This window comes from Alexandromys fortis, unplaced genomic scaffold, assembly GCF_014885135.2.
Source record: "Alexandromys fortis isolate MF-2015 unplaced genomic scaffold, M_Fortis_MF-2015_v1.1 scaffold_72, whole genome shotgun sequence".
Taxonomy (NCBI): Eukaryota; Metazoa; Chordata; class Mammalia; order Rodentia; family Cricetidae; genus Alexandromys; species Alexandromys fortis.
The window spans coordinates 9,100,578-9,115,227 of NW_026067969.1; the positions used below are offsets into that span (position 1 = coordinate 9,100,578).

The window sequence follows — 14,650 nt, forward strand, 5'->3', positions numbered from 1 at the left end:
GCCATCCTACACCCCCAACACTGAATGAGTTGTACTGCCCCAGGTCCTCAGCGGCTCTGCTGTGGTTCAGATACATTGGGAGCTGTTGTTGTTCCATGCCCCAGGTGATGGACACTGAGCATCTACTCAAGGTGACACATCTGAACTGCTGAGGAGTCTTCAGAGTGGACTGTTTCAGACAAGTGCTTTGCACTGTCTGTATCTATCTTTATTCTCTTAAATGTGCCTTTTGCATAATGGAAGTATCTTAGTCTTAATAAATTCACTAACTTTTTTTCTTTCACAGTTGTCTTTTGGTCTCTAACAGCTCACCATCAAATCCAAGGGCATAGAGATTCCCGGCCTATGTCTTCTCCTAAAAGTTTACATCTGAGTATCTGACCCATTTTGAGTTAATTTTTATGAAAGGCTTAAAGTCTGTATCTAAATTCACCTGCACACATGCGCATGCACACAGACTCGCAGATAGTGCACTCTACAGCTGCCCCAGCACACTCTCGGCACACATTCCAGCCCACTGGCCTAGGTGTCCCTGCTCTTCTGTCAGCAGTGACTGCAGCGTTTTCTCTATTCCAGCATTGCACTGGGTACTGCAGGCCTCTGGTCAGTCTATACAACCTTTGGAATGCATCTGTTGGATCTCACACACAGCACTGAACCTAAATGTCAAGTGGAGAACTGACGTCGTAATGACACCACGTCTTTTCATCCATGAAGACGAAGCCTCTCCCTGTTCCTAACATCTACTCTGATTACTCAATTCAGGGCTTTATAGGTTTCAACATATAAACCATAGTTCGTAAAAATAAACACCTAAATTTTGTTTGTATTCTGGCATTATTACAAACAGTGCTCTCAATCTTCAGATCCCAATTCTTCATTGCTAGTACAACTAAAGCAACCCCTTCTGTGCAGTGAACGACCTTGTGTCCCTTGCTTGTGCATTAGTGCCATGAGTTTGTAAAAATGGCTTATTTGTAATTTTCTATAGACAGTCATGTCTATGAATAAAGTTACCTCGATTTCTTTCTCTCTCGGCCAAATGTCTTTTACTGTTCCTGGATGTCTGTGTAGTATTCACAGGACCAGCATGAGAGCACATCGTCTTACCATCAGGATCATCCAGGCTTACGGTTGCTGTGGAATTCTCTAGAAAGTCAAAGAAGTGCCCCTTTCTAATTTGATTATTTTTTTAAATAATGTATAAATGTTGGATTTTATATGTTTTTTTTCTTATTCTGCCTGTTAATAGAATACTTACCCTAAATTTTTGAAATGTTGAAAAGACCATTTGGTCATGAAACTAATTAAGTTTTTTATACATAGAGACTATCATTGCTATAAGTGGTTTGGGCTGTATAGCTAGCACTCGTTTGACAGGAGTGTACTAGGACATCCCCTGGGAATGAAGTCCTGCAGATGAGTGGGAAAAAATGACTGTGAAGACAAAGCACTCTATGCAGTTAGTCATCCACAAATAAAACAAACAAGACAAAAAACAAATGGGGGAGAAAAGGGAAAGCCCAAGTTTAAGAATAGTGGGCTGGGAGAGATGGCTCAGTAATAACAATGTTAGCAGTGTAGGCAAGAGGACCTGAGTTCAAGTTCCCAGCACCCTCATAAAAAGCTGGGAGTAGCTGTGAGGAGCTGAGACAAGAGGATTGCTGTGACTTACTGACAAGCATAGTTGGTAAGTTTCAGGCCAGTGAAAGATCTGGTCTCAAGGGGGTGGGAGAGAGGAAGGAAGAGAAAGATTTCACGTACAGAATGGCATCTGAGCTCAACCTCTGGCCTCTACATGTACACAGATGGATCACTGTCTTCCTCTTGTCGCCAAATGTCACCTTTCTCCTTAGGCAACTACAGCATCTCTGCAAATGAACGTGTCCTCACATCCCTGGACCACTCTGACTACAGCAACTGTCACCTCCAGCCCCTTCTGTCACCTCCTTCCCCACTGTCTAGGGCTGTCCAACAGCAAAAAAAAAAAAAAAAAATCCTATGCTCTCACCATGGACCCCAAACCTCAAATCTGGTCCGTATTCTCCCCTTTTCTCACTCTCACTCAGTCCCCGGAGCCTGGTGTCCGTTTTCCTTTTAGGCAGACTGTTGTCGTAATTTGTCCTCACTCCTGCCCCTTCTTTGCTTAAAGCCCCCTTGCCCCTGCCCCAATCCTTCCAGCCTGTATGCACAGACGGACTACCCACATGTCCTGCCATGCTCCCGCCTGCAGGCTCCCAGGCAAGCAGAGACAGTCTATGTGCTGTATGTTCTCTCACCCGGGCCACTGTCAGTGCTTAGGACTTTCCAACAGGCTTACATGGTCAGCAAACTTTCCACCCATTTCCCCTTTGCCTCCATTTTCCAAGTCCCCCTTGAGCACACTGCTGGACTGACATACTCTTAAGCTTCAGTCCCTAGCTTTTGCTTTACCTTACTTTTAAGCAGGTGCTTTTAGCCACAGCACAGACTTTCTGAAGCTAATGAATCATTTCCTCTGGGTTGAGTACAGCTTCTCATTTCATTTTCAAAACCCACTTGAGATGATCCATGAGTTAGATGAGTGCAAAGGCCACAAGCCAGTCCAATATCCTATAGCTAACAAGCAGTGGCTAAGGCTCAAACTTGGCTTCCCTGCACACACTTCAGGGCAGCACCAAACCCCCAAATCAAATGCAATTCATGTACGTGTACTTTCTAGAAGCAGGTTCAGCTGTGATATTGTCAGGTCCTCCTAGTAACACGGAAGGCCAGGATAAACTCCACGGGGTGGAGACATAACAGACCTTGGGTGAGCCTGGATGAGCTCTACCATCCTGCTACTCTGTGAGTAAACCCTGAGGCACTCAATTCCCATGGAGGAGCAAGTGAACTGAGCAGGAAACTTGTACTGGGTCCCAAATCCTCCAGCAACATCCTTCTAGCCTTCTGATCTTCAGATTTTTTTTTTCCTAGAACCCCTCTGAAATATCTGCAGCCTACTGCTGCCAAACTTCCTGTTACCCTTATGACAGCTCTGTAAGGTGGGTGATGTTGCTATTTTTGGGTGCAGATGAGGAAACTGAGGCTCAGAGTGGTCAGTGGGCTGCTAGCTCTTATCTGGAGTCTGATAAGGAGTCTCATCGTCACATGGTTTAAGTCCACCCATAAGTGGACCAGAGAGCTCATCCCAAAGACAGCAGTCCCAGCAGTGGGCCAAGGCTGGCCTCTGGCCAGTTTTCAAGCCAAAGCTCCCAGGCTGTGTCCAGAAGCTCTGGTTCTCCATGACCTGTATTTCCTGGAGCATTCTGCTTGAGAAAACATGGCTTAGCTTCTGGATCACTGCACCACTTGGTCTGGGTGGACACAATATAATTGTTTGCCACACAGTTATACTGACTTTGCCAAGCTGACCTGGCACCCCTGTGTAAAACAGATCACAGTGTCCCCAAGGACCCACCCTCTGTGAGTTCCATGGCTGCCTAGAGATGGGGTTGGCTCCCAGTCAAAGAGTTTTGTTAAGGAAACTATGAGTCCTCTGACATTGTGCACACATCTGGCTTTTTCTTTTCTTCTTCCTTTTTTGTTTTGTTTTTGAGACAGGGTTTCTCTGTGTAGTCCTGTCTGTCCTGGAACTCAGTCTGTAGACCAGGCTGGCCTCAAACTCAGAGATTCACCTGCCTCTGCCTCCTGAGTGCTGGGATTAAAGGTGGCACCACTACAATGGACTTCTTTTCCTTTTTTTTAAGATTAAGCTCAGTTTGAAAGGAAAAGATTTTCAATACAGAAAGAAATCACTTCTCTATTTAAACAAACTGTGAAGCCTATCACACCTCATCAAACAAACAATGCCAACCCCAGCTTTGATCTTCAGACTACAAGTCAGTGCCTGCCTGAGGCTCCTGCCGTCCAAGATGGATGCAGAGGCTACAGATGGCTGCAAAGGCTGAGCAACAGTGATGTACAGGGCCAGGCATTTCTGAAAGGTAAGGCCCAGCTGAAACAGAGACCCCAAGGAAATGTGGGCCCAAGCACCCAGAGGGTCAGCCACACAATAATGCAGCCTTTAGGTCACTGTGCTCATTGAGAAGAATCCACTATGGAGGTTGGTTTTGCAAAAGGAACCTGTGGGAGCTTACTATCAAAGTACATGCTCTGGAGGTTCTGATGGAGAAATCAGAAGCACTGGTCCCTTCAATTGGTCCATTTGCCTCTGAGTTTCTCATTTGCTCCTAGGAGCCCATATCTTCCACTGCAGGTGGTAGGTAGCTCTTCATACCTGGATATAGCAAGCTTTCTTGTTGGACTATCTTTGGATTGCTAGCCTACAAATAATGACCTGGAGACTTATTATTAATTACGAAAGCCTGGCCTTAGCTTACTTAGGCTTTTTTCCAACTAGCTCTTACAACTTAAATTAATCCACTTATATTAATCTATGTTCTGCCACATGGGGTCACCTCTCTTCCATCTTGTACCTCCTGTTTCCTCTCCGTGTCTGGCTGGCAACTCCACCTTTCTTCTTCCCAGAGTTCTCTCTCTGCCCAGAAGCCCTACCAATCTTGCCTAGCTATTGGGCATTTAGCTCTTTATTAAACCAATCACAGTGTAACATCTTCACATTCCAGAGTGCTAGCTGGACCAAGTCAGCGTAGAGAATGTGGGGCCAGGTGGGTCAGGACATGAGGAGAAGCAACTCCAGAAGCATCTCCTGACCGTCCACTCACTGCTTCACGTGTTCACCGAGGGCCCTTTACACACAAACCTAATACTGACAAGGTAGTAGGGACATGATGAACAGGACAGGGCACACAAAACAAAAACAGTTGAGTTGAGGACCACATGGAGAAATGAGGGGATGTGTGATGGGGAGACCTCAGACAGGCTGGTTGCTCCCTGCAGAAGTGATGCTCAGGCTAAGATCTGACTTAGAGTTAAGCAGAAAAGAAGAGTCCTGGGCCAAGAACACAGGACATGGGAACCAGGGGCCTACTGGGACATAGATATGGCAGAGAGGGCAGGCCAGGATGCTGGAGCCTGGAGAAAAAAGGAGGCAGAGAAATGAGGCAAGAAGGGAAAGCAGATTCCCAGCCCCTGACCTCCCAGAACCTGAGCTTCTGTACGGTGGCATCAGCACAGGAAAGGAATGTTATTACTCACTTTGTGAACCAGACTGAATGGATAAATGAATGGCAGTGGGCGGTCAGGAAAGAGCTCTAGGACCCAGGGCCAAGAAGCTTGGACTGAACCCTGAGGGCTACAGGTACAGTGAACTGCCATGAGGACAGAACACTGCAGGGATGTTGCTTACCTGGTTGAACCTCCGGGTAAAGGCCACAACGTTAGGGGCAAGACTGTGTTTCTCCTTCTTACTCCATCCGCAGCTGGCCAATTCCTGGGAAGCACAGAGTGGGTGTCAACAGGAATTCAGTAAGGATGCAAAATACACAGGCATCTGGCTGTAAGGTGAGCACAGAGGTGAGCAGGGCTAAAGCTTGGCTGTACCTAAACTCAGCAGATGGAGGAGGAAGGCTGGGTCTGAGGTGAGGATACACACAGGCAGACTCGAGGGAACAGCAGAGACATGGAATACTCTCCCCTATAACTCTGCTCCAATTTCCCAAGATTTCTTTGCCAAAATATTTACTACTGTCATTCTGTCAGCATCTCAGGGACAAAGAGAAGAAGCCTTCTTATAGTGCAGACTGTCTGTGGAGGGGTGTAAGTGTTTAATCCCGTAGGACCCACCCTGTCCTGGACATGGCTCCAGGGCTCTAGGCTAGCTGAAAATTAAAACTAGCGGAAGAATCTTACATTTTGTTGTTCACATGGTATCCTCCATTCTTGTAATCAGGAAAAGTCCTTGGCCAAGCCCTCAACAACCAGAGACACTTCTGGGATTTCCTGGGATTCCTTCCTGAAGCTGACCCCTTCCATCTCTTGTACCCCCAAAGAGACCGAAGAGAAAATTATCACTAGTGTGGGAGCATATATCCACTTTCCCAGCAGGTTTAGCAGTGTGATTTGATGAATCAAAGTGACTAAGTTTTAGCTGTCACCAAGGCTAGCTCCTGTGTGGACAACAGGAGCAATTGTGTGTGATCATGTAGAGGCAGGCAAGCACAGGTTAGAGTTCAGCAACCCAGGACTCCACTTGGTATGGGCTGTGCACACGCCCGTCTTTTAATATTGTGCCTGACAGCCCAAGACTTCACACCTGCATGTACCATACACATCCCTCTTGAATAATCTACCTAGCAACCTGCTAGCGAGCTAGAGTGCCCACCTTCGCTGAGCTGCAAGCGCTCCCTTCTTTGAACAACAGCATAAATTTCTCTTGCCATTTAACAACCATTAGACAAACAAATTGTATTAAATTATACTTCATTTATATCCAGTTATGAGGCTGGTGGCCCAATCCAGCCTGAACTAGTTTAAGTACCTGAACAATAAGGCAAACTGTGTCCTCTAAGTGAACTTTTGTGGACTATCCCGTATTTACCATGCCATGCCTGTGCATAATTAAGTAGGCATATGACTAAAATCAGATGCATTATGGGAAAAGACATGTACAGTAAATGAAAGTTTACATAATGTAAACCTGATGGAGGAAGGTCATTGAGCAATAAAGAAACTGCTTGGCTGGTCCTGATAGGTTAAAGCATAGGTGGGAGGAGTAAACAGAATAGAATTCTGGGAGGAAGAGGAAGTGAGGTCAGAGTCTGCTCTGCTCCCAGAGAGACTCAACAGCTCTGCTCTCTGGAGCAGAGACGCCAGGCTCTGCTCTCCCATACAGCTCAGACCCAGGATGGACATAGGCTAGAATCTTCCCAGTAAGCGCACCTTGGGGTGCTTACACACATTATTAGAAATAGGCTAGTCCAGGTGCGAGAATTAGCCTAGAAGAATCTAGATAGAAATGGGCCAAGCAGTTTTTAATGAATACAGTTTGTGTGTTGTTATTTCAGGCATGAGCTAGCAGGCGGCTGGGGTGCTGGGGACGCAGCCCCCCTCCCCCAGCTCCTTATTTCAACATAAACCTGCCAGTCAAAACAGAGAACAACCCATGCTACAGCCCTTAGCAACCAAACTCCTTCTCTTGAGCCCCATAAAAGGAAGCCCTAAATAATAATCAGAGATCTTGAGTCCCCTATTCGCATGGCCACTCTCACTCTTGACAGAATGTTTCTTCCTGTAGTGAATATTATTTTGATCCAATAAAGTTTCCTTGCCACTTTTGTAATCCGAGTCAACCTTTATTTCAACTCTTTGAATAAGGGGCCAAAAACCTAGGAACCACCAGGGACAACTTGGAGACTATTAAGGCCAAGGCAAGGCCAGCATCTCCAGCCTGTGCTGTTGGGTGCCCTGACAGAGAAGAAAGGGAGGGATGACATTCTTAACCTACACTTCCAAGACCTTCTGATTCCTACCAGGCCTCTTCCTCATTAGCAGCTTTTTTTAAAGTACACACCTGGAACATTTTAAGGATTTTCAGTGAGAATAGGCTGTCAACCAGCTGGAACAAACATGTATCAAGAAGTCAGAGGTTGGGAAAGTGGAAACAGACAAAGGAAAAACTTGCTGGCCGGACAGTTATGTCTGAAGCAAGCATTCATCAGGGCATCTCAGGACCCAGTGATGAGTCCCAGCCAGGCACACTTGGGAAACCGGCTGTAACCAAACTGTGGCCTGCTTGGCTGAAAGATGAACTGCCCGGATATGGGGACACTTGAAGATCAACCAGGAACTGAGACACACCTCTTTCTGGCTGCCTCACATCTATGAGCAGCTACTATCACCCCCATGAAGACAGTGAGCTAGGACCCGGTCAAATCTATTTCAGCTTCACAATTTTAGATCCAAGTCTGAAGGCAGTGATATAAACTAGCAAACACTAGCACCTGACAGATGCAACTGGAGTAGATGAACAAGTAGCACCCATGCAGGCAGGCAGCAAACACACAGGCCCTTCTTACAGTGTTTCTCATAAAAATCACTACCACACCTCATTTAACAAGTGGTGCTGTGTTCATTCTCCTGAATGAATGCTGTGACTCCACTTCTCAGACTCACACCTGAGTCAATCTCAGTGCCGTAGGGCTCACCTGTTTGCTGTCTGCACTTTGTGTGAAATGTGTACCTGGATTCATTTCCAGCACACAGTTCACCCACCTCAATGGAATTTACTCCCCCACTGTGCACACACACACACACACACACACACACACACACACACACACACACACACCATTAAGCATATATTATATTACTGCCCTGTTAGAGTTTGTCAAGACAAAGGTCTCTCTCTCCTAGGATCCCCAATGTCAATGCTGATAAACTGTGTTATAATAAAATATAAAACCAGTGCATTTAAACAACATTCAGGGATTAGGCTGCTTAGTGTCCAGTCTCTGACTGATGGTGTTTCCCTCCATATTTTTCCCTGCACACAAAAATAAACAGCTGTAGCAGGAAGTGTGTGAATGTGTGTGCTCGGGAAGGATGTATGTGTATATGCATGTGTATGTATACGTTTAGTTCAGACTACATGTTCTTATTTTGCACCATGACTACCTGGGAAGACACCTGGAAGATAAGTGGCATGGATCCACAGTTAAAACCAACTCCAATCCTGGCTGTCCACACCCCAGTGGTATGGTATCTGTCTTTGTAGAACTTCTATTCTTGTAGGACATAGGACATGGGATGCCTAGACCATGTGGGCACTTGACAGATGTCTTCCTCCAGTAGTGGGGGTACACACTGGAGGGAGAGTAGCAGGAGCTGTGCTCAGCATCAGCTCCAACACCAAGTGCCCCCTTCCTTCTCTCCTCCCACTACTGTCTTAAAATGGTTTCTAGATCTCTTTTCACCAAAGTCATGCAGTCAATAGTCAGGACAGGCACTTCACACTGCTGCCCTGAATTTATTCACTTCCAATGTCTCTGAGACCTACATTTGAACACTGCTGGGTTGTTTTATTTTGGAGGATTGGCAATTCTCTAGGGAGCCTTATACACTAGAAGACTGGGCACCTTTCAAATGAAAACCTCAGCAGTGCGAAACACTGTCTGAGAGGTGCTTTGACTGCCTGGTTTGAGCAAAGAGCCTCAAGTAGAGAGGCCTCACTCTGAATCCCAGCCCTCCACCCTGTAACCAAGGTCCTACACACTGGTTCCATCCCTGAGGAGTGACTCTGCTGGCCCACAGCAGGCACTGGAGTACCTTTTGAGGGAATAAGGTCTGAGCTCCTTGGCACTGGAACCTCCACCCTCAGCACAGAAAGATTATCAAGATGTCAGGTGGAATCAGATGGCTCTATCTACACTACAACACTCTCTGGGCCAACTCCTTGGCACTCTTCCCCTTCCATGTTTGGCCCTGTAGGATTTCCTGCATCTGTGTAAATGCAGGAAAAATATGAAGGAACAGAACAACACTTCCACTTAGTGACTCTTCCAGTCACTAAGGTCTAAAAAGATTCTTGCTATAGAACCAAGATGATTGTGATCAACTTAACATTCACCAGAGGAGACAAGGCTGGCTCTAAAGTTAACACTGACCAGAGGAGACAAGGCTGGCTCTAAGGTTAACACTGACCAGAGGAGACAAGGCTGGCTCTAAGGTTAACACTGACCAGAGGAGACAAGGCTGGCTCTAAGGGTTTGAAAAAGGGTTTGGGTTGAGGCTGGGAATGTCTGGCAGCTCTAAATCCTGGATGTGCCAAGGTTGGACATGGCCCTCCCAAAGCCTTAGATCTACAGACTGTTTGGCTGTCCGGCTCTGACTCTGGGCTGAGATCAAGAGGGTGTGGGAGGAGACTAAGAGCAGTCTTCTGGGTTTTGCTCTCCCTCGTGCACATTCCCTGAGTCCACCAGAAAAGAGAAACTGTGAGGAGGAAACTTGTGCCACCTGCAGTTCTCCTGGCCTCCTTGGTCAAGGACCTGGCCCCATCCACCATTCAGCTTTCCCAGTGGCCTCTCCAATCTTCAACCTCCTCCACTCTCGCTTCCCTTCCTGCTGCATGTGAGTGCACATTAAGCCTCACTCAATATTATCAGATGCCTGGCCACACCCCCCATCTCCTTCAGCCCCCTTCCTTCTCCTCCACAGCAGAGTATCATCAACTATCCTCCCTCCCCCTCCTGCATGCCCTGCTCTCCTGCCACTGCTCTTTCCTCCAGCAATGTCAACTCCTGACTGGGATGCCATGGCCCTACACTGTGCCCTGAATCTCTCTACCTGACTGTCCTTGTCCTCCAGGATCTTCCAGTACTCATTTCTTATGTAGGCTCCAAACCCTACCTGGAACTGTCCACGCTTGCCTCCTATATACTGCTGCTTGGTGTAGTAGATACACGCATGCCATTGGCTTCAGCTAGTAGCCCTGTGGCACCCATGTTCCTGTCCTAAGCTCAACCAAGAGTCCAAGTTCCTTGTTGGCCACATATTCCTTGGCTCCCACAGGGCACCTCAGTTTCTGTAGGCCCAGACCCAAAAGGGTGTGTCTACATAGCTGCCATAAATAAAAATCTCAGTAACACAGGATTCATTTAGACACTCTGCCAGTCAAAGGCAAGTGTTCATTACTAGCACTGTCTATGGAAAGACCTCTAATTAGCACAAAATCAACTTTCTTTTAACAGCCTCGCCTGTGTGCATTCTTAATCAACAGTGTCAACATGGTCTTACTCATCTGATATAGCATCTCTGAGTCCCACAGTCAGGTGAGCCCACCTGCTCTGAGTCCCATATTGAGGTGAGCCCACCGCTCTGAGCTTAGGGCTCTGGATGTCAGATACCATGGCATGCTCTAAGAAAGGCCTAACCCTGACTTGTGCATGGAGCATGAGGAAATCTGTAAGAGGAGCTCTGGGGAAGACTGACCTCCATGGCATCTCAGCCTCCAGATCACAGGAAGCTAGTACCAATAGGCGGGCTTAATTCCAACTGCAACCTTCTCCAAGTCAAATTCACTCAGTATGTCCACAAGGAAAACACAGCACCTCAAGGAAGAGCCACCATGAGGCTGGCACCAGACACCGGTACCGTTCCACCTCTATGCATCACTACAAGCTTTCTCCTGCCTCCTCCCACCCCACTTTCTGGCAGAAGAAAAATAAAAGCAATAGAAACAAAGGGGAAAATGGCTAGGTTTACTCACGGAGATTCTTCAGAGGAGCTGGAAGACAAAGGCACCACGAGAGGAGGTCACTGAGCAGTGGGAGCAAGGCCAGCCTAGACTGGGGTGGAGTCTCCCTGAGAAAGAGAATACATCAGAGCTGGCCTCTGCTGGAGTGTAAGGGTGAGTGCAGGAGACAGACAAGCAACAGAGGAGCCAGCAAGTCCTTGAGGGACATACAGGCCTTGCCACCTACAGGAAGTCATCTTAGAAAGTATGTACAAATGAAGGGTCCCAGGGTAGAAGCAGGAACGTTAGCTCTCCAAGAGACCCTTCCACTGGTACCTGGCAGAGAGTTGGCTTTAGTCTCCTAGGTGAGTACTGAAGGCATATGCATCACAGAAAGGTCAGGGAGCAGAATGGACAGGAGACAATGGTTAAGTGGACCTGGTAACACCTTCACTCTGTGGTCCAGGACAAGTCACTGATTCTCCATGTCTGTCTTTACTCACCTGAAAATGGCCCTGAATCTATGGCTACAGTTCCCTGAACAAGCCTGACCTCACCTGAAAACAGCACCCACCACCTAGACTAGTTCTTAGCCATAAAGACTAGAGGAGTCCACATTTGTATGTGCTTAGAACAAAGGCTGGCGCTTTCAACCTGTTGCCTAAATTAGCAAAACAACAATCCCAAGGAAAGGAGCAGTGGACAGGGAGAAACGGGGCTAAGACCCTAGGTCAAGAGCCTGGAGTCTACAGGATTCCAGGCCTGCCAAAGCCTAAAAGGAGGGGCCAGGTCAGCTAGCATGGGCTGCAAGATTTCCTAGGCACGCACTACATGCCAGCAACTGTGCTAGGTGCCTCCCGCATGTCATCCCTCTGCACCTCGTAACTGTTCTCCATCTTCGAGTGTGTCATCATCCTCACACAGCCTTCACCACTGCTCTGGCCAACGATCTCTAAAGAGAAACAAGCAAAGAGCTGATCTGTTCGGGCAGCAGACAGGCAGGGTAGTAAGTCTCCATTCTTACCTAAGCCAGCGCAGGGCTGCTGGCCTCCAGAGGCTCCCGCAGATGCGTGGCAATCAGGTGTCACTACTACTGTACAGGACAGTCGCTTTACAGCTATGCTGTGCCCTAATAACTATTTTATAAAACAGAGGTTTTCTCCAATCTAAGTTCAAATGTCAAAGCAGTATGGCCTCACAAATGGTTTGCACAACAAACCACGGTCTGCCCAGCACCAACCATGGGTACGACATTATTCACCTAAAATACTACCACCTGTCAATTAATCAAATTAAGTCAAGAGTATATGGACATATCAAAACCATAAAAAAAAAAAGAGTCAGGCCTGTGAAGTTATCAAACATACCAGACCAAGAAATGGTGCAATACCCTGTCCTGGGTTATATAAAAGAGACACCTAACACCGGGTGCAGGTTCATCTTTACTGGAACTTAACTGGCTGAGATTCTCCTAGACAACACACCTCTAGGGAATGTCTGTAGGGGTGTTTCTGGAGGTTTAACTGATAAGAAAGCCCACAATGAATGTGGGTGGGACACCATCCCATGGGCTGAAGTCCCAGACTAAACAGAAGGGAAAAGGGAGAAAGTCAGATGAGTGCTACTGCCCAGTTTCCTGGTCGGCGGATGACAATGACCAGGCTACTCCCACTAACATGACTTCCCACCATAATGGATGACATTCTTCTGAACTGTACCCCAGAATAAACCTGTCCTCCTATGGTCACAACAACACCCTCATCACCATCACCAGACTATCAGGTGCCTGCATCACATGATCAACAGGCAGTGAACGCCCAACTCTGTCCCCAGGCCTTCCACTTGACATGACACCCCTGCTTGGGGCGGCTCACTTAGTGCAGACCCAGCCCTGCACCTCCAACTCTCAGACTAGGTTATGGCATCTGCAGCGGCTCCTACTTCTTCCCTTAGTAAGGCCTCTCTGATGCTTGTGTGGTACCAACCTGTCTCTCTCTCTCTCTTACTCTGTGTCTCTCTCTGTCTCGCTCTGAAGACAATTATGTGACCTGAGAGTTAATAATTAAGACTGGAATAGAAGATCTTGTACGTGCCAGTGGCCAAGTCTGCCAAGTGCTTCAGAAGTTTTTAGTGAATTGAAGATAATGAAATCAATGTCACCTGTGATTTTCTTGTTGCTCAATAAATTCTGATATTACAGAAAGACAAACACATGTTCACCCTTTTCCAATAAAACCTACTCATGACAAGGTGCCAGTCAAGAAGACAGCTGGGTGACAGGATATAACTTACTATAGAGTGCCTAGGCAAGGGCTCCTAAGGGTCTCAGTGGGCATCAAAGCTGACTCATGGATCTACCAAGTCAGAAAGGGGCATGTAGCCCCTGGCTGCAAAGGCAGAGATAAAAGGGACTGTAGTCATGAGCTTTTCTAGGAGCAGAGATTCAGGACAAACAGCAGGGTTTACTGCATGCCAAATGGCCCAAGGTCTCTGGCAGGTATATCTGCAAGTTACCAACTGAATCCATATGGTGACATGGGTCTAGTATCATCTCTTCTTGGTAGACAAGGCTCGGGGAGACTGCCACTTACCTAAGGTTACAGTTAGTAGGAAGTGGAACTGGTACTCACCAGGGCCCTTTTGAAGAGCCCTATCTACTGAAAGAACACATCCAGAGCCACAAACTCTCCCTGGCTCTAGTAGATGCTAATGGCTCTGAATACAACAGGAATGGTTTTGTATGTGTCACTGTCCACACAAGTGAGACTCTTCCTCCTGTCATACTCAGTGAGACCGGGTGTAGTCAAGGGTGAAAGGGCAATAGGCTTAGTCTGTGACTGAAATTGGGTTTCTGCCCATCATCTGTCCTCATGTTAAACCCCCAAAGCCCCAAACCACCGACAGATACTGCTATATTGAATCCAGGCAACACATGTGAGAGGTACATTGCTCCTGCAATGCCTGATACAGCCCAGGAGGAAAAGCCCAGAAGGAAAAGCCGAGAAGGAAAAGATAAACTCAAGCTGGTCAAAAGGATGGAGGTGGAAGGGCTCCACCCTTCAATGAGTGACTTCACAATAGCTCTGGAAATCAGTTTGGTTTTTACCTGGAAGCAGAGCCCATGGACAGGCTATGTCAGGAGATGCTGGGAGTCAGGAGCCTGCTGCCTGGGGTTGGGATGTGGGAGGCTGGGCTCAGAGAGGCTCTTGGTTATATTACCATGAGCAACAAGAAGAGAATGAGAGTCAGCCAGGGGATAGGAGCTTAGACAGAATAGCCATCAGGGGAAAACAGGGTGGAGAAGTTTAGGTTCCCCTGTAATACCCCAGAATAAATCTCAACACATACTGGCATTTGGGGTTCTATACCCTGCAAGTCCATCAATGCAACGTCTTCATGCAGGGTGGCTATAGTTCAGTTAGTATCCTGCCCTGGCCACGCAGAAGGGAATGAACAGGCATAAGAACAAGCCAGCAGAAACAGAGAAACCAGAACAATGAAGCAAAAGACAGGTTAAAAAAAAAAAAAAAAAAAAAA

At 47.2% G+C, this 14,650-nt stretch overlaps 1 protein-coding gene across 11 annotated transcripts in view; it reads right to left on the reverse strand.

Annotated features, from left to right (window-relative positions):
- The window catches only part of Ralgps1 (Ral GEF with PH domain and SH3 binding motif 1), a 251,711-nt gene that overhangs the window by 143,957 nt on the left and 93,104 nt on the right, over positions 1-14,650 (reverse strand). For 2 of the 11 annotated variants that reach the window (XM_050154886.1, XM_050154882.1), the window contains one exon: positions 5,291-5,374. The exons of the other annotated variants lie outside the window; for them this stretch is intronic. In XM_050154886.1, the coding sequence (XP_050010843.1) occupies positions 5,291-5,374 (84 nt within the window). The remainder of the gene's footprint in view (positions 1-5,290; positions 5,375-14,650) is intronic. 11 annotated transcript variants of the gene reach the window in all.